Source organism: Phalangium opilio, unplaced genomic scaffold (assembly GCF_054372755.1).
Source record: "Phalangium opilio isolate 3A_F unplaced genomic scaffold, DU_Popi_V2 ptg000025l_1, whole genome shotgun sequence".
Lineage (NCBI taxonomy): Eukaryota > Metazoa > Arthropoda > Arachnida > Opiliones > Phalangiidae > Phalangium > Phalangium opilio.
Genome location: NW_028324156.1, coordinates 3,630,410 through 3,649,462, shown reverse-complemented (window position 1 = coordinate 3,649,462; position 19,053 = coordinate 3,630,410). Strand labels below are relative to the sequence as shown.

At 39.9% G+C, this 19,053-nt stretch overlaps 2 protein-coding genes across 5 annotated transcripts in view; one reads left to right on the top strand and one right to left on the bottom strand.

Annotated features, from left to right (window-relative positions):
- Positions 1-19,053, top strand: part of LOC149691826 (uncharacterized) — a 99,391-nt gene that overhangs the window by 21,901 nt on the left and 58,437 nt on the right. The window contains exons 3-5 of one of the 4 annotated variants that reach the window (XM_089869234.1): positions 4,536-4,595; positions 10,177-10,305; positions 10,495-10,590. The exons of 1 other annotated variant lie outside the window; for it this stretch is intronic. The gene's annotated coding sequence lies outside the window, so the exon portion shown is untranslated. The remainder of the gene's footprint in view (positions 1-4,535; positions 4,596-10,176; positions 10,306-10,494; positions 10,591-19,053) is intronic. 2 more of the 4 variants (XM_089869236.1, XM_089869235.1) reach the window with 2 other exon arrangements.
- Positions 11,420-14,603, bottom strand: LOC149691827 (uncharacterized). Its single transcript, XM_089869430.1, has 3 exons — positions 14,571-14,603; positions 12,633-12,746; positions 11,420-11,806 (listed from the first exon to the last, which is right to left on the bottom strand). The coding sequence occupies exons 1-3, from the start codon at positions 14,601-14,603 to the stop codon at positions 11,420-11,422; spliced, it is 534 nt and encodes a 177-aa protein (XP_089725556.1).

Here is a 19,053-nt window from a genome sequence, read left to right as displayed (position 1 = left end):
CGGGTTTTGTGGGTATACCGGGCTTGAGAACTTACTATCTGTCGCGCCTCATAATTCTGAAGGCGTCTTTCTAACTGTCGTTTCATTGGTTGATAGCGAATAATGTATCTCGCCGCGCGTTGCACCTCACGCGCGGCGAGATACATTATTCGCTAGGTAAAATTCGTCATACATAATGATTAGTCTAGATAGCTCTTCAAACAAAATCCGCCCTTGATACGTTTAGTGAAAATGCAGGATGCAGCACAATTATTCCTAGTAGCTGTATGTATTCCTGCTCAAATTCATAAGAATATGTGATATATAGCTCTGCTAACCTGTTATCTTTACTCCTTATAGTATCCCTTTAAACGACTAATGAATTCCTTTACCAATACTATATCATTTGAAGGTAATTTGCATAAATGACTACCTTAATTAGTGAACTTCGCCTGTTATAATCAAACAAAATTAAACAACGGTCTAAGCGTTAAGAGAATTTCGGCACTCGTCAATGTGATGGAAAGTTTTCTGATGTGTGAACGCGATTCTTGATTAACTTCCGGCAACGTATATACTTGTTCCCCTTTCGCGCATGTATGCAGTTCCACTTCTTTTTTTTCTGGCACCCGCTACTTCCGATAAAGGGAAATGGGGCCCTTTTACTTTTCTCTCCTTCCAGAATCCTCTAGCTCCTCTATAAAGGACTAAAACTGTCGTCTTCGCGAACGTGGCTCCGAAATGTACTTTGTCGCCCATCCCTAAACATACGTCTAACCATAAGTTTATAAGATATGTTCCTTCCATAAGTATGACACGTGATGCTACTGAGAGACTTACAGCTCGAGCTAGTTCTAGCAGAACGACAAGCGAGAATTGAAGTCCTACACTCGGTGGTTAATTAGTTTTGCAGGACTTCCATCTAGGTCCTATTTAGTCTGCATTACTAAGCTTTTGACAGCACCAAAAACTAGGCGTCGCTTTACCTCGAATCTATGACCTACCTTATTCACTTCATGACACGCTCCAGTTTGTAACCAGTCCACAAAACTTATATGGAACATATCTTATGAACTTATGGTCTGACTAAATTGCGAATCTTGACGTCAAAATCTCTGTCCTCCCTTTTTCCTCTCAAAGTAAATCCTTCTCGCGAATGTTCTTGGAATCTAGAAGGAAATAACGTTTAGATATTCCGCGACCGGAACGTAAAAAAAGTCAACGTGAATCAACTAAACTTAAGACATTTTCAGACGATAGAACTTTTTGATTCATTCAGATGTGTCAAATTGAGTTGGGTACTGTGAACAGACAAGTTGAATCACCGAATTAAAAAGTGATTACCGACCAACTTTGGATGACTCAATTTTTTGAGTCAAACGTTGTTTCGTCTGAATAGGCCTTAATTCATTCGGGCCTTTGGGATGATAGGGTGTCGGACTATACGTTATACACGACTCCTTAGAAAAGATTACGGATTCACTTCGGAGCATTAACGTTTTCTTCGAACTAGGGTTCGAAATGACAGAATGAAGAATGTACATAAGATTATCGTATTCTTTGGAAAATAATTTACATATTTTTTAAGGTGAATTTGGTTACAAAGTGAGAAATGGGTGCTAATTTTTATCAGATTAAGTTTTCTTTATTTGTTTATTTTTTTTTAATGCAAATTGGGTCCCTAGAAAATGTCATCGGCAAATAGGCGATTTATCAGGTTTCAGTATGTGACTCTAGTCGGGGAAAGGAATGAGGTTTACTTGGAATTAAGGTGACGAAAGGGGTGTTGAGGTCAATTGGTCACCTCCGGTCTATTTGGGAAGGATCGCTAACACGCGTCGTTTATTCCCTCAGTCTTTGTCGCCCAGAAGTTTGACTTACAAGAGTGCGTCACACTTCAGACGCACGTGTTTTCGTTCATTCGTTTTGTGTCCAAAACCATAATTGTTTTGGTCCAAAATAACCGCTTACAAATTTTGAGTTATTAGTTAGATTTTAGTGTCAATCGCTGCTTTGGTGACTGGTTAGGAAACCTGTTTATGAACGTTTATTTATTTATTTATTTATTTAAATAATCAACCGTAACTATTTACAAATCATAAATAAACCTCAAACGTGAAAGTCGCGGCTTGGCTTATATTGAATAAACATGTACGCTATTGCTCATTAAACGAGAGAGGAATCATTAATTGATTCAGAAACTACACACTATTATAACACCCTTGATATATTTAGTACACAAACATCTCGTTATTAAACAACAGAAAATTAATCTGGGTTAATTTATTCGACGCTTATAAATTAGAATATTTAATGCGTCCTTTAAACTTTGCTTACATAACAATAACCTTGTTGGTTTGTCCACCCCCCCCCTCCCCCCTTGTAACGCAAAATTAAATCAATAAACTTTCTCGTGCCGCTTTTTGCCTAATATGTTAAGCTGCAAGGTCTATTTTTGACCTATAGAGATACTCCTGTATGCCTTCCTTGTTTCTAGCATACTGCTATGGCTTAATCTTGTAAATTTTAACTCGTATATTGAAAAGGCAAGAAGGGAAATAAGGCTGCAATAGGTATAGGTTGGTGTCCATCGAGGGAGAGTTGTCTCATCGGATTATTAACCGCGGTCACGAAGCGTCTTGCCTTGCAATCGTAAATCGCACCATGCTTCCATGCGCATATTGTCTTAGCTAATATCATGGACTCCTAAATGTAAGCCTGGACTAGAATCGTTCTTGTTCATGAACCTTTATTTAACCTTAATTCTGCATTGAGTATCATGTGTTTGTTAATTTCAAGTCCAGGTAACTTAAGGTGAATTGGGTCCTTGAAGCGTTCCTAGAACTTTCCATAAGATATTTTCAATAAGTTAGTCACTGGTTACAAACTGGAGCTTGTCATGAAGTGATTGAAGTAGGTCATAGATTCGAGGTAAAGCGACGCCTGGTGACTGGACGCTGTCAAAGGCTTAGTAAAACAGACTAAATAGGAAGATGGAAGTCCTGCAAAACTAACTACTTCAATTCTCGCTTGTCGTTCTCCCTCGAACTAGCTCGAGCTGCAAGTCTCTAGCATTTCGAAGTATAGGTAGTGTCCTACTTATGGTAGGAACATATCTTATAAACTTATGGTAAAGGCAAGTCACGCGTAGATAGGGGTAGAGAGAGAAAGCGTCTGCTTTGTATTTGTCTAGCAGCATGTGCCAAGAGCATCATGCTTATAGTCAGCCGCCTTTTCAAGGAATAAGCGCTTTTAGACGCGGTCGAGAATATAATCTTCGGATTTTAATATAAACATTAAACCGGTTGGTTCCATATCCTCTTCTCTTCTACAGTATAACCAACACCCCTCCCCTCCCCTTCTCGCTATACTCTTCGCTGCTCTTCCGGTGATTGAAGACATTACCTTGGGTAACATGGTCATGCAACCGAACGCCCTGAACGTTTCTCGCGCCCCTTTCTCCCGCCAAAAGTTTCCCTCCTCTTCTCTACGCACGCTCATCCGATTTTAGCAAGCGGTTTATCTATTGTACCAAGATCGCGCTCACGAGCTACTGAATTTGGGGGGGGGGGAAGTATTTTCTATACCTTGTTTATTCTGCAAGCGCCCAACTAAGGTTTGGACAAGGAAAACTCGCGCCATCATGCCTCCTGCATCTATGGAACCAAGTTGGACCACCTACCCTCGCTTGTAAATTTAAAGGAGGGCCAAGGAAAGGTATATGCGAGATCCCGTCGCAATCTGTCGCGATTCGCACGCTGTTTTCGTAGTTTAAACCTTCCATGGTCATGATCTCTCTATACACCCCTTTTCTCTTTTATAACAACGTAGCCAGCCCCAACGGTATAGGCTTACCCATGATCTTACGTAAATATCTACTGTTTTTCCCAAAGGTCCAATGAAATGCGAATGATCTACTCTTTAATCAGTCACCCTCGGACACATTCGCGTATAGCGATGCGTGTTTAAAGTTAGAAATCATTGTCTAAATCAGTTTCTTAATTAAGTTTAAGGGGTCATACGTAAAATACTCCAATCTTAACTTGAAAACGGTGTCCCATAGGGTAAAATCAGGGATAGATTTAATTTTAAAAGTAGGAATGGAGAACGGTTAGTATTTACTTCAGTCCGACTCATAGACCACCCAGTATAGAGCCCCTCCCTCCAACACGTAACGAAAAGTTTTGGCGCACTTAAACTATGTTTTGATGACGTTGCTGACGGGGACGGTGAAACATACGTAATTCCTTTTTACCTCTGTCGCTATGACCCGCCTCTTCTTTCATACCCCTCCGTTCCGGGGAAGGGGGTCCGGGACTTTGACGCGCGCCCAGATTACTCTGTTCTCCATTCCTACTTTTAAAATTAAATCTATCCCTGGTAAAATGGAGATAGTAGTTACATTTTTGACTCAAAATCGATTTCCCGAAGAACATACATCCCCCTTAATTTATGGCAGACTTATATCAGAAACACCCCGTATGTTGTTCTTGATATCATAGGGGTTACAATTTATGGTATCAGTGAAATTTCATTGTCACTTTATCCATACACAGGAAACTGAAGATTGAAATATCGTGAGAGAAAACACAGGGGAAACGTTTAATAATTAACAAGTAGCTGTGCTTAATTTTGGGTTTCCTTTAGTTGTCGGTATACCTTATCACATAGATCAAAACCCCCGTGTTTTTCATCTTATCCAACGGCATCTCAGTTCGAAAATACAGTTACCAACACTATTACCCACCTTCTCCATAGCGTACTAATATTATTCTTAAGATCTAAGAGAGGAATATCTTCGTACTAATTGTATTCTCATTCTGAAAAACTGTACTACATCTGACGATATAGCCTTCCGGATAAAGAGTGATAATCAACGAAGTAACCCTCTAGTCTGTTTCTAATCTTCTACATCCCTGCATGTTGGTTGAGATCCCGAGGGTAGACTCCCTACAACCCGGAGCGATAAATGTTTAAAACTAATAGTAATGAAACAGTCCTCGCTTTTTCACCAGCCGGATTTCTATATCAGACTGTACTTTTCTTTTTCCTAACCAAGGCCTATGACGCGAATAAAGGCCCATTCAGACTATAGACTGAAATATTACGTTCATGTCTGTGAAGTCGCTTTGATTGCTTAATTAGTTAGTCACGTGTCAACGACTACGTAAGAGATTCGTGCACGGGTTTAGTTTGAAAACTAGTTTTCAATTTTGTCGGGTAGTTAATGTCGAGATGGCACTACCACCTCGTTAGCGTCACCTTTTCTTTAGCCATAGCTCACTCGATCATGTCCATCTTACTGACGCGTGATCGAGTGAGCTTAGTACACTTTAGCAGACGATAAATGGAAAGTTTTCGAATTTTTGTTGCAGTGTTTGTCATTTTGGATGTTCGGCTATTTTAGTATTCAAAAGTTTTGGTTTAAAAATCATTTGATATACTTGTGGCTCGTTTTAAGTCGTCTGCTCTGGCGTCTGAACAGGGAAATGAACGTACCGACGTGACCGAAACGAATTTAACGAGGCGAGTGGCGACTGACGGGAACGTAAGTCTGAATGGGCCTTAAGACAAACTGGACCCCTTTTCTCCGGCTGGCGCGTGCAATTTTTTTGCGGGGGAGCGATGCTTATTTTTTTTCTCTTTTCCGTTCGATGGTTAAGCTAGATGCGTAGAGATATTTTTCCGTCTTCGTCATTCCTATATCCGGAGAGAATTTATTCCTAATCTGGGTTTGGGAAAAGGAGGGTTATCTTTCTCGAATGCTAAGCCTAGTTCCTTTTTCGGTGGTGGGTTGAGGAATAAAGCCTAGCTACACTGGTTCTCCCTTGGGCGCTAGCTCGCCACCACCATACCACGCTGCTCACCAGAGTTATTAATAACCGGGGATAATAATGTAGCGATCGTTTCCGAGTGCTCGCTTCGACGCTCTCTACACTCTTCCCATCTTATACTCGCTCCATGCACCACCACCACCATCCCCATCTTCGCCGCGCTAGTGTTAACGTTACTATTTGTTGACCATAGTGTTTAAATTGATAATCTGCAAAGGCAACCGGCGGGACATTTTTGTTATTACTTTTTCGGGCCGCCATTTGTAAAGATGGCGGAGAGCAAATCGAATCCCAAAAGCTTACCATAAAGCCCGGCTAAAGGATATGAGGAACCAGTGTACTAAATATTAGCGAAATCAGTTGAAATGCTTGGCCGCCATTTTTCAAGATGGCGGAGTATTGGGAATTTCTTTCTTGTTGCGTACCTACTACTTATGGGTAAGGTCCCTGCAAAATTTCAACCTTCTACGTAAAGCGGTTTGGGCTTGGCGTTGATTAGAAGTCAGTCAAGACATCTGGTTTATTATGGAAGCATTCGGGGGAAAACCGCATACAGGCTGAAACCTTCCCATGTTATTTCAATAGGCCCCTGTAGAAATGTTTCTACCTGCATGAATGAATGAATGAATGAATGAATGAATCTTTATTTGCCTTCTTAGTAGATCCCTTTTGAAACAGGGAGGAGCCACTACTGGCTCGCAAGCAATTGGTACATACCTTTTTTTTTTTTTTTTTTTGTAGCATTAGAAAGGTAAGATTTACAAGATTAAATAAAATTAAATATACAATATGAATATATGCAATGAAACAATACATTTTGTATTTTGTTTTACTTCCAACGGAGTGAGAGGGGGCGCAGCACACTAGCAGAATGGGGGAGGAAACTGTTATTGTTTTTTAGGTAATGTTACATCAATGCATACATTAATTAATGCATACATCAAAGTACAGGGTAAAGCTACCTTACAGGGGAACTTCTATGTAAAACGCTTTGGGCTGATTGTTAGGACTTGTACTTAAATAGATTAAATAATTTCGAAGTTAATATTGACGTTTTGTCAATTTACTCGTTACTACTACTATTACTACTACTTCTTTTAATTTCCACATTAATACTAGAGATAGAGTGACTACGAGGGGGGTTGTTTGGGTGGTAAGAGGTGTACATCTAGTAAATCCCCTACCGAGCGCTTCTAAAAAAAACGGCAGGCAAATCCCCGTAATCTCATCGATGAAGACAAATATCGACGATGTAAAAAGAAAAAGAAGCGTAAAAAATATATATAAATGCTACCTAGTAGTCGCACGCCAGCGGGGCCACTCAGTTCAAGGTCGAGTTTCAAACGAAATAGGTGGTACTAGCGAACTGAAAAGCGAGCATCGAGACTAAGCAATGGATAATGCGACACTGCCGATTTTCGAGAAAACGTTGCGAGGGTTTATGCAACTGTTGATGAACAATAGAGATCATTTTAAAATTTTACCCTTCTTATACCCCTTATTTGTTATTTTCCTCCTAATATCCGTTTCACCGCCGCATTTCAACCAATAAGAGGGCAGAGAAAGATGCGGGCGCACACCGGAAGCTAAGAGGAAAAGTTTCAAAGCGAGAACACTCCAGCGAAGCCCTTCTACCTCTCCTCTTTATATCCTTTTTGCTATCAGTTAGCTAGAACCCTTCCAACTTTTGTAAGCCCCAGCAAGGATTCAAAAATCTGCACGAGCGCCTTCCATTGTTAGTCTGGATGAGTCTCGGTAAAATTCAGTTCGCATGATAGAACCCTTTTCTTCGGTGGACCTCGGCCTTTCAGTTTCTTACCTCCCTCTTTACCAAGTTCTCTCTCTCTCCCAGAGCGACTTACGACACATGGAATCGCTAAAAAAGCTGCTCCTGAAAAGGATGCTATGCTGCAGGCGGGAGCTTCAAATTTATCCTTATTTACAAAACGATTCCCCTTCGTTTCGTTCGGTCGGTGTCGGACCCTTTTGCCATTCATCGTATCTCCTTTTTCTCTGGAACCCAACGTCTTTACCCCGTTCTTTCTTTGAGGGGGGAGGGAGAACAAGGGTGGCATGGCGAACGAAGGTATTCTGGAAATGTCGTATTTTTATTTTTTATTCGTGGGCATAAATTCTAAAAAGGGCAATCCGGATTATCGCTTCTACTTTAGTTTCTTAGGAGGGGGGAGTTCCCCGCGTTGCTCGCCTTACTTACCCTAACCCTTTTTACGATATATCTTACTTCCTTGGGGTCAGGACTTGTTCGGATTAGATTGAACACATATTGGGATGAAACATTTTCCAGGTTGTCTAATGAAGTTTATTTAGTTATTTTAATTATTAATTCGAGGGTGAAAAGGAAAGTCAATTGATTCTTTACCGATTCTTCTACTAATTATAAGACCAATCTAAATAGTGATCCAGGAAATAAATACCCCGAATGATTTTAAAAGGCAGGGCGTTACGCGATTGGTCGGAGGTGCATATTTCAAATTAATTAACTAATTTTAATATTTTAAAATCATTCGGAGGTATATTTCCTATGCAGGTTAGTCTTATAATTAGTAGAAGAATCTATAAAGAAAAGTCCGTTTCAATTCTCCCTTTAGAGAGATGCCCTTATAATCCCAACAAACTTCAAGGATAGAATTCTTCGTATATGATTGGACCGTTAGTTTCAAAAATCCACTTTGAACAATAACAATTACCGCATGCGGTTGTGAAGTTTTGTATATCGTTAACCCTTGTCAAACAAAATCATCACGTGCAGGTCCGGAATAAATATTTCTATATAATAATGAAAATTGCAAACGCATGACGCCGGAAGGTGACGGGAAGAGGGTGTTATATGCCCTCGAGTTAATTATTTCTAATCGGCTTTTAAAATTAAAACGCTCGTTAGACGGCTGGCATTTCAGACGGCTAATTAGTCTTTTCCCCTTTTAATTCTCAACCCTCACGAGTCCAATTCTATTCTAATAGCCCTCCCCCCTCTCTCTCGCTCGATCTCTTTATGTTTGTTAATGTAGTCTGATTTGGGCCGGTCCGACCCGATAAATCGTCATAGGAGAATAATTGGGTAATATTACCGTTCTGCACTGCTCTGCTCTGCACCTCTTCTCTCTCTCTCTCTCTCTCTCTCTCTCTCTCTCTCTCTCTCTCTCTCTCATTCTGAATTCCCTACCCCGTTTGGTTATTATTATTATTCCAAAGAGGTGGCCCCTTCCACATTTCCCCAATAACACAACACCGTAGGCCTTGGTTACTGCGTCCTCAAAGTGTTTAATACGCTGTAGGGAAAGGGGAAAGACCAGTCTGACCCATTCAAGCGTCTAAACAAGGCCAATTTACTATAGTGGGAATCCACGAAATGACAAAACTGCTACAACATACAGTAAACTCTATAGTACTCGTAGCTTGGCTATATCCGTATTTTGGTAGGATTAATGCTGTAGAGGATCCCACATAAACCAACATAATTAAATGCCACTCAAACCCCTGCAGGCTGTGCTTTCATGCTAGCATAGCATTACTATAATCAGAAGGGGATAACAGAAGAAGGATGACACTCTGTATCCTCTTAATACTTTAGTTATATGTAACATGATTCTTCCCAGGCTTACCCAACCCTTTTTGTTGCTCTCCTGGTCATAAAACTTCAGATGGGCATCGCTGCACCGTGCAGGGTGAATTCTATAACTGTTTGGTACTACATCCTCAGCAATCAACCGACAAACCTCCCTCGTCTTGACGTAGGACAAAAGTCCATGCACAAGCGCATGTGCCTTGACAATTTAGTTAAGCGCTAATAGAGAAATGATGATTGAATTTTTATCACTTATGTGATTCGGTTTAGTAACCTTAGTCCAAATTGTAAAATAATATTTTGAAGAATCATGTTACAATTACTCAGATTTGTGGTGGTACACTTCTCTCGAAGAGAAGTATTATATACGTCTGTTATAATGAAGTCCAACTCCTGAAGTTGGACGAAAAGGTCGAGGCAATACCTCTGTTCAATTTTATACACACCTCTTTGTTGAGTCTCTCGATGTGAGCCCATTTTTTCATCATTGGTCCATGTCGAGTTAGGGCGACGCGTCAAACCACGCGGTTCCAAACGCGACGGTGGAATGTAAACACCGATGTAATGACGTCATTTACCCCCTGCCCCATCTTCAATAAGATTAGCTCCTTTCCTTCTCTTCCTATACTGCATCACGGATTATAGATGGAAATACCCTACTCCCCTTTTACGAAATGAGCTTCAAATTTGCTAATGATAAACGCTAGGCGGCGTTGGCGGCTTACTGATGATCTTATATATGTATGTATATATATTCCCTTTCATTTCTGGCCAAAGAGAGATACGCGGACGTCGTCGTAGAGGCTTGAAGGAGAGAGGTGAAATGGAGTAGAATTGTTGGTGGGACATATGCGGCAATGAAAGTCTCCCACATTACCAAAGTTGTGCACGCCCTTACCTAGATTGGTAAGTGCTGCCTCCTAGAGTCATTTAAAAATAGGCTATGAAAGTCTCCGAGAGTACCTCGCGCACGGCCCTTCCTGGATTGTTAAGTAGTGCCACCTAGCGCCATCTAGAAATTGTTTAGCTACTTCTCACAAATTAGATTCTATTTTAAGACATAGGGGGTAATAATTTTATACGTTTTCGTGTCAGGTACGACCTTACTGAAACACCCTTGCACTGAGGATGCTGGGAGGAGTTCGTTGCCGTTTCGTAGATTGGTAGGAGGGTAGAGAGGCTACGTTATAGGTATGTATCATTCTACTCCATCTTTCTTCTCTCCTCTAGGGTATAAGAGATGATGGGGATTAATATGGACCAACCTCCCCCTTTTTGGACCCCCTTTTACGAAGGATGAATATTACTATTGGGTTCCGGGAACTTATAAACACTGGGAAATGGGCTTTTGGGGGGAGGGGTGCGTAGAGAGGTCATATCTTTGGAGGTTACTAGCTACTGGAGGGTCTTTTGAAGAATGGTGATCTTCCTGTCAACGTATAGATCGCTTATGCAACGTCTATAGTCGGGGTCCGCGTCCATCCACGTTCAAGATCCTGAACCTCCATCATCTTTCCCGACCCCCCCCCAACCGTTAACGCGTCCCATATCATTCATTTTATTTTATCCTTCGAACTCCATGGATATTCCCGGAATTTTGATTTCAATTTTATGTCTACGATCTTGTAATATCGTTCTAAAGTATCGCTATGAAGGGTTTAATGTTTTATTAGGGAATTTGGTATATACATTGATCGTCATGACATTGTAATGCTTAGAATTTTATCACCTGATGGGGTTTAAAGGTAATGACTTTGTACAGGGTGTTTCTGATAAGTATGCGATAAATTAAAGGGTCCAAGTGATCTTTGGGTCAACTGAGTGGAAGGTTTCATGGAACATGGGGTCTACAACGTTTGGTTACTAAAGTATGGGTTCCCAAGCATTCATTAACCCCTTTATTTTTTTTTTTTATTTATTTATTGGAGGGATAGGGTTGCTAAGCCAAATTGACTTATGTGCAACCCCCCAAAAGCATTAAGGTACAACAAATGAACCGAAAAATATTAAATTATTAAAGTCAGGCGTTGTCCAGGATCCAAGCCGTTATACTGTGACGGAAAGTGGTAGAAGATTCCAATGATAACAACTCCTCAGGTAACGAGTTCCAATCATTGATGACCCTTGCGGTAAAGTGACTAGCTTTAGGAAAGGACTTCGCCACTGGTTTCGCCAGTTTAGCAGGATGTCCTCTGGTGCGTAGATTAGTTGACGGGAGAAATAGTGAAGACATGTCAGTGTGCACATTGCCTTTATAAATATCGAATACGTAGACCAAATCATTAACACGTTGTCTAAGAGACGGGGAAAGTAGGCGGAGTCGCGCATCACGCGTAGCAGGGGAGTGGTGGCTAAATCCCTTTGTGACCTTCGTGAATCTATTGTGGGCCTTTAAGAGTAGAGATTGCTGCGTAATTCGAGGAGGGCGCCAGATGACAATTAAGGAAATTGTAATAACACATGTGGAGTAATTAGATTTACTTTAATTAGCAACGTACGCTTCACACTTCTACACATTAAATAGTAGATACTTCTGCTAAATAAAGGGTTAATAACGTTCTTAGATTTAATTAGGACTATCGACTTGAGATTGTGGATAGTTAGGCCTAACTTAAGACTAAATTATTATGGTGTTCCTTTCGAGATTAGTAAAATGTTAAACTTTGAATTAATGCTTTAAATACATCATAAATAGTCTGATTCCCATAAGTTCATAAGATATTTTCGATAAGTTTGTCACTGGTTACAAACAGGAGCTTTTCATGAAGTGAATGAGGTAGGTCATAGATTCGAGGTAAAGCGACGCCTGGTTGGTTTTGGCGCAGTCAAAGGCTTAGTACGGACTAAATACGAACATGGAAGTCCTGCAAAACTAATGTAATACTTCAATTCTCGCTTGTCTTTCTCCCTCGAACTAGCTCGAGCTATAAATCTCTAGTATTACGAATTAAGTATATGTAGTTTCATACTTATGGAAGGAACATATCACTTATAAACTTATGCTACCTATGCCTTTAATCTTAAATTACGTTAAAAATTTAAAGAGCTTAATCATATATACTTTAATGAAGGCGTTGTTGTCTTTATTATCCTTTTCTTTCTTTAACTGGATTATTTTCGTTTCCAAAAATAGAAAAATTCGGGAGAGAGAGAGAGAGTTCCGAGATCGTTATTGTTAACTATACACTTCTCTTTTGAAATAAAAGAGAAAGGGGAAAAATTTCGTGTCATACGCTGGTTTTCTCGCTTCGGGCGCCCAAGTTTTGTTCGTGGACCCTCAACGTATAGTTGCGAAAGCCACCGATGCGTTTACTACACAGTATAAATTCTTTCCTTGTCGATCCCCCCTAAGAAAGCTTTATTCAATATTACCTCGCGAACAATAGGGGAAGTGGGGCAAAAAGAAGGTCGTGCATTATCAGGGATGGCTCATCTACTATACCAACCAATTCGTTGAGATCTCAAGTAATCAATAAATTCGTAAGAGTTGGGTGGGTTGCGATGCATGAAAAAAAAAGAAGCCAGCTATATTTCCTTTTCCTTCTGTACTGGCAACTTAATCCCTAAACCACTTATCTTTTACCTTACTTCCTTTTCAACGTTACAATGTTTTTGTTCCAACTGCTTTAGTCGATTTTAATACCGTCGATGATTATTGGCCTAGATTCTTGACCCTTGACCCCGTGCGTGGATTTTTGTATTAAAACGTATCCAAAGGTTGTTGCACTCTAATGGGTTTAATATGGACGTGGCTTATGGTTCGCGTATAAAATTGCGTTATATATGTATTTTTCTATTTTAAGAATTATTGATTTTTGTGATCGGTATACGGGTTTGACTAAGTATCACTATGAGATTTTATGGTTTGCGTGAGGTTTATAATACAAACTTGTTTGTTGGAATCGTCTTTCTTTAAATTTTTGATGCCTTTTGATGCGCGGTGTGGATTTAATATTGTCTATACACGCGATTCTAGCTTGAGCAATAGACTTTTCCATTAACTGCAGAAGAGAAGCACAAAAACCACCAAGAAGTGCCGCTAGAGGCAGTGAGAGTTAACTAGCTTCCCTTAGCGTGTATTGAACTCAGGTGGCTCCTTCTGGCGTTGCCTCCTTTACCTTAGACGTCGACCTCCCACCCCTGTGTGTTGGTTTTCCTGTAAGTAATTAATGGAATGGTCTATTATATCGAAAAATATCGCCTCAGAAGTGGGTAGATAATTCGTGCAATTATTCAAGGTAAATATTTATCACAGTTTCGTGGTGTTTCCAAGTAACTATAATTATAGAACAGGAAGTGTTGTTGATAGCGTTCAGTGAGGAAAACCGATTTAACATGAGCAATGCCTTCGATACGCTCACTTAACGCCCCTGTATGACGTCGAGCTATGTTTGGTCGACTAAAACCAGCTAGAGAATAGATAGTAACGGTTTAACCGTGTTTTAGGCTAAAACTTAACCAAAAGAATTACTTTTCACTTTTACTCTTAAAATGATTCGATCAAAACCGTCTCTAAAGAGAATTTTACTAATGGAAAACGGCCTTCCAAGTGTCAGCAACCCACCACAATGGCTTATTCTATCCAGTTAGACCACAGAAACAATTTCCAGTATCGTTGGGACTCGGGGGAAGAGGGTGGGACGGGAATCTAACGTTCGGTTAGGTCGTTGGTATTTACATAAATTTTTATCGAAACCTATACGATAAAAAATGCGGGGAAACACACACAGCAGCTTGCGTTAAAGTTTTTCTAGGCCTATAGCATCCCACAAAAATCTAAGTTATAGAGATTTTTGATAAGAAATTTTCCATCCCCCCTCAACATAAGTTTATAAAATATGTTCCTTCCATAAGTATGACACTTAATATACTTCATAATGCTACTGAGAGACTTACAGCTCGAGCTAGTTCTAGCGAGAATTGAAGTACTACATTCGGTTAGTTATAGTTTTCCATCTAGGTCCTATTTAGTCTGCATTAATAAGCCTTTGACAGCGACAAAACCAGGCGTCTTCGCTTTACCTCGAATCTATGACCTACTTCAATCACTTCATGACAAACTCCAATTTGTATTGTAACCAGTGACAAACTTGTGGAGGAACATATCTTACGAACTTATGGCCTCAATCTTTCGAGTTTAGAGCCTATTTTCTTATATAGGTTGTTCGCACGTTGGGTAATCTACAACCATCAAAACGGGCCATTTTCACAGCAAAGCGCGTTGGTGGCGGTAAAATGAAAATTTTCTTCGAGTATCTCGTTCGCTGATGACTTTCTAAGAGTTTGAGGTGCGAGGGGGATTTGCTATAGAAAGAAGAAGGAGAGAGAGAGAGAAGAAAAAAAGCCATTTTACGCTTCTCCGGATTCGAACACAGGGTTTTTTTATATATATATTCCGAACTCTTCTCTACACTCTGCTCTTGGGCTTCTTGTTCCCTTTTCTTTTTTTGCTCTGATCTCTCTCTCTCTCTTTCCAGGGTTCTTACAATCCTGGAGAACCTGGAAATTTTGGCAAAACTTAGGGGAATTCATAATTTTAGTAAAATTCAAGGGAAACTCGGGGAACTTCATATTTTTAGTAAAATTCAAGGGAAACTCGGGGAACTTCATATTTTTTAGTAAAATTCAAGGGAAACTCGGGGAACTTCATATTTTTTAGTAAAATTCAAGGGAAACTCCGGGAACTTCATATTTTTTAGTAAAATTCAAGGGAAACTCAGGGAACTTCATATTTTTTAGTAAAATTCAAGGGAAACTCAGGGAACTTCATATTTTTTAGTAAATTTCAAGGGAAACTCAGGGAACTTCATATTTTTTAGTAAAATTCAAGGGAAACTCAGGGAACTTCATATTTTTTAGTAAAATTCAAGGGAATCTCAGGGAACTTCATATTTTTTAGTAAAATTCAGCGGGAAAACTCAGGGGAAATTGTGATACTTGACTAAATTTACCCTGAAATAACCAATCCCGTAGTTATTACTCCAAAAAACCCACTTGAGCAGTTACTAGGTTTCCTTGAAATATTAGGGAAATCTATTTGAAAGAAACCTGAAAATGTCAGGGAAATTGGTTTTCCAAAAATTATATGAACCCTGCTTTGTTTTCGCTCCTTCTCCTTTCTCGTTCATGTGCGGCGGGCGGCTTAGCTACGGTGTCTAGCATGCCCACCTTGCTTTTGTCAAAACAAGACTCCCAAAAGTATAGCGAAAGCAGAAAGATAGCGCCCAACGCTATGGAGAAGTTCTAGGGGCTAGCAAAAGGAGGGCTTTCTAAATGGGATATTAAATCTTGTAGTAGCTGCTACGTCCTTATATTTTTTTCTACCTCCGATGATTTTTAGGTTCATAACCAATAAAGAAAGATTGTCGATTTTGTCATACTTTTGGTGTGTTCCAATAACGTTCATTATTGATTATCTTTCGTCATTTTTATTTAAAAGATACGATTCTAATATGACTTAAGACTTTTAGCGTCGCTCTTATTAAATGCCCATTCAGACTGTAGACTAAAATCTTAAGTTTACGTCGGTGAAGGTCGCTTTACTAACTTAATTAGACACGTGTCAACCACTATATTCGCCGCTTTAGTTTGAAAACTGTTTTCAGTTTCAGTTTCATCGGGGCAGTCAGTGTCCAGATGGCACTACCTCGTCAGCGCCTTTTCTTTAGCCATAGCTCACTCGATCATGCCTTATTGAAGCGTGATCAAGTGAGCTGCTACGCTTTAGCAGACGATATATGAAAAGTTTTAGGATTCTTGGCGCGGTATTTGTTTGTCATTTTGGATCTTTGTCTATTTTAGTATTCAAAAGTCTTGGCTCAAAAATCACCCATATACGCGACTCGTTTTAAGTCGTCTGTTCTCGCGTCTGAACAAGGAAATGAACGTACCGACGGAACCAAACTGAAATTCACGAGGCGAACGTAAGATTTTACTCTTTATTCTGAATAGGCCTTAATAGTTTTCACTGGTAACAATCTATTCAGTGTGAAACTTCAAATTATCACTTCACACCATTCTTGTTTTTCCCCTGCTGGTAAGGCTCACGTTTTCGCCACTGTATATAAACACGTTTCTGCGGTAACGTTTCGGCCATATTTCCCGCCATTCCGGAAGTTAATGCCTTCTTTTTTTGCGCCACGAGCTTATGGATTTATGTAAAGTGAGAAATTTGATTAGAAAACGTGGATGATATGGAATTTTCTCCCTTACGGTTTTTTTCTCTTTTTTTTGTGGGTAACTGATTTCTGTTGCTTTTCCCCACTCCCTTCATTTTATTCCCGACCTCGACCACCATCGCTTATTAATCTTGAACCGCCTTTATAAAACTTAATACGATTTTGAAGCCATATTCCCCAGTGGTTGTTTTCTTTTTCCTTATCTCCCTTATTGCAAGTTTTGTAGAAGTTCTGTTGCAATTTTTTTGACCCCTGAGAGTTAGACTGGCCTAAAAGTCTACGTACACAATTGCTTAGGTTGCAAAATAGACTTAATTGTTTCATCTTTATTATGATTGAAAATATCTTGAAGTTAGGCTTAACATTTAGGCCTCGGTCTAGCCCTTTGTCTTTCCTGTTTTTGAGAACTGGTAAATACTATCAACGGATTCGACTTTATTTAAGGACTGAAAATATCTTGTAATTATGCTGAACATTTAGGCCTTGGTGGTTTGGATTTTAAGAGTTATTAGGCATAAATTTAAGCCTTGGTCAATCAAGACCTCGGTGTTTCTGATTGTAAGAAATGGTAAAGAGACGTAATATAATCAATATGTTCGTCTTTATTTATGGACTGAAAATATCATGTAATTAGACTGAACATTTAGACCTTTTATGGTTTGGATTTTATTAGTTATTAGGCTAACATTTAAGCCTTGGTCAATCAAGCCCTTGGTCTTTTTGATTTTAAGAACTGGTCAAATGGACGTAATACTATCAATGTGTTTGTCTTTATTTATGGACTGAAAATATCATGTAATTAGGCTTAGCATTTAGGCCTTGGTGGTTTGAATTTTACCCTAAGAGCTGGTAAGGGTAGAAAGGTGATACGTCCTCGAAAGCGACGTGTGACTGACCGAAATGTCACGTCGTCCTTCGAAAAAGGAGGTAGATATATAACAAGGTGAGAAATAGCCCCGAGTTAGACCATAAATGGCCCAAGTCATAAAAAAGAGGGCGAGACGAAGTGGGCGTCAATCTTTATTTGCCACTTTTTTTTTCTTCATCCAACTACTCGTGCACCCATAAGGCAAGTGTCCCCGACTCCTTGCAAGCAATACAGTAGGCCTTACGTCGTGAGAAGGCGAAAGAAACCGGAGAGAGCGAGAGAACTTTATTTTTATAAGGCAATTACGATTTTTGGGGCCAGAATCGTGGAAGTATACACCTTAGGGGGAAAGAAATTCACCTTTTCTTTTTTTTTATGACATTCTGATTGCTCTAGATTATTCCTTTTTCCATTTCCCCCTATTCCTCTTTAGATGATTTTTTTCCTACTTCCTTCGTTCCAAGTTTGTTCTTAAGTAGATAAAACCGAAGTTATTTTGAAATTTAAGACTTGGAGGAGTTGAGGTGACGTGGAGTAGTTATTTCCATACCTATAACGTAGCCTCTGTACCCTACCCATCTAAGGAACGACAACGAAGTCCTGTCAGGATCCTCAGTTTATTGCGTTTTGGTTGGGTCGTACCTGGTACGAAAACTTCGACAATGATTACCCCTGTGTCTTAAAAATACAAGATAATTCGTGAGTTTTTATTTTTGAATGTCGCTAGGAGGCAGCACTTAACAATCCCCTATGGGCGTGCGTAAGGTTTTTTTGGGAGACTGATTGCCGCACATAACACACAATGACACAAACATTTCTACTTCATTTAAAGCGCTGAACTGGTCCTGAAATCGAAGTAACAACGTGCACAAACGTTTCTGTAATTTATACATACTTTACTTGGTAATTTGCTTCTGGTTAGATTTCACTGACTATGGTAGCATCTCAGTATCTCACTTCTCGAAGCAGAAACAAAGTTGCTTGGTTGGAGGAGGCTAGTTTTTTTTTTCTTTCTCCGCTTTTCTCTAAGTTACTTGGTGTACTAGTTCGCCCTGGGGTGGTGGAAATGGGTGTGGATGGGATGCATTGACTCTCGCAGCCTCCTTAGATTAGGATGGAGTCGACTACCTCCCTCCTCCAAAACATACCTTGCCCGTGAGGCGCTTTATCGGTTCCTCAGTTCCTCTTCAATTTTCTCCGATAGCGAGCGCCAACTGAAGAGCGCATCCCGCATCCTTTGGACGCCCTATACAGCATCCTCTTCCATTTTCCCAATTATCTAGTCGAGTTCGCATTGAAGGGATACAGTAGTTTATCCTGAAACTAAGGGACTTTTGAACTAGGGATTATATTAATTAGTGTGAAGTTATTAGGAGCTTTGTATACCAAAGGGAATGGAAAACTGAAAGGATATAACCAGGAATATATACAGCTTATAGGAATCATTGTGTCCCATGTTAATTTCTATGCGCTTTTTGTGGGTATACTTGGCTTGAGAACTTTTACGCCTATCTATCACGCCTCATGCATAATTCTGATGGCGTCTTTCTAACTGTGTTTTCATTGGTTGGTAGCAAAGCGAGTTCCTAGGCGCACGCAAGGTTCAAA

Coding starts and splice junctions, on each gene's coding strand:
- LOC149691827 (XM_089869430.1), bottom strand. CDS start 14,603: ATGGCCCGTTTTGATGGTTGTAGATTACCCAAC. Junction 12,747..14,570: donor ATGGTTGTAGATTACCCAAC/GTGCGAACAACC, acceptor AAGCTTTCTTAG/GGGGGATCGACAAGGAAAGA. Junction 11,807..12,632: donor CCCGAAGCGAGAAAACCAGC/GTATGACACGAA, acceptor CGAATTACGCAG/CAATCTCTACTCTTAAAGGC.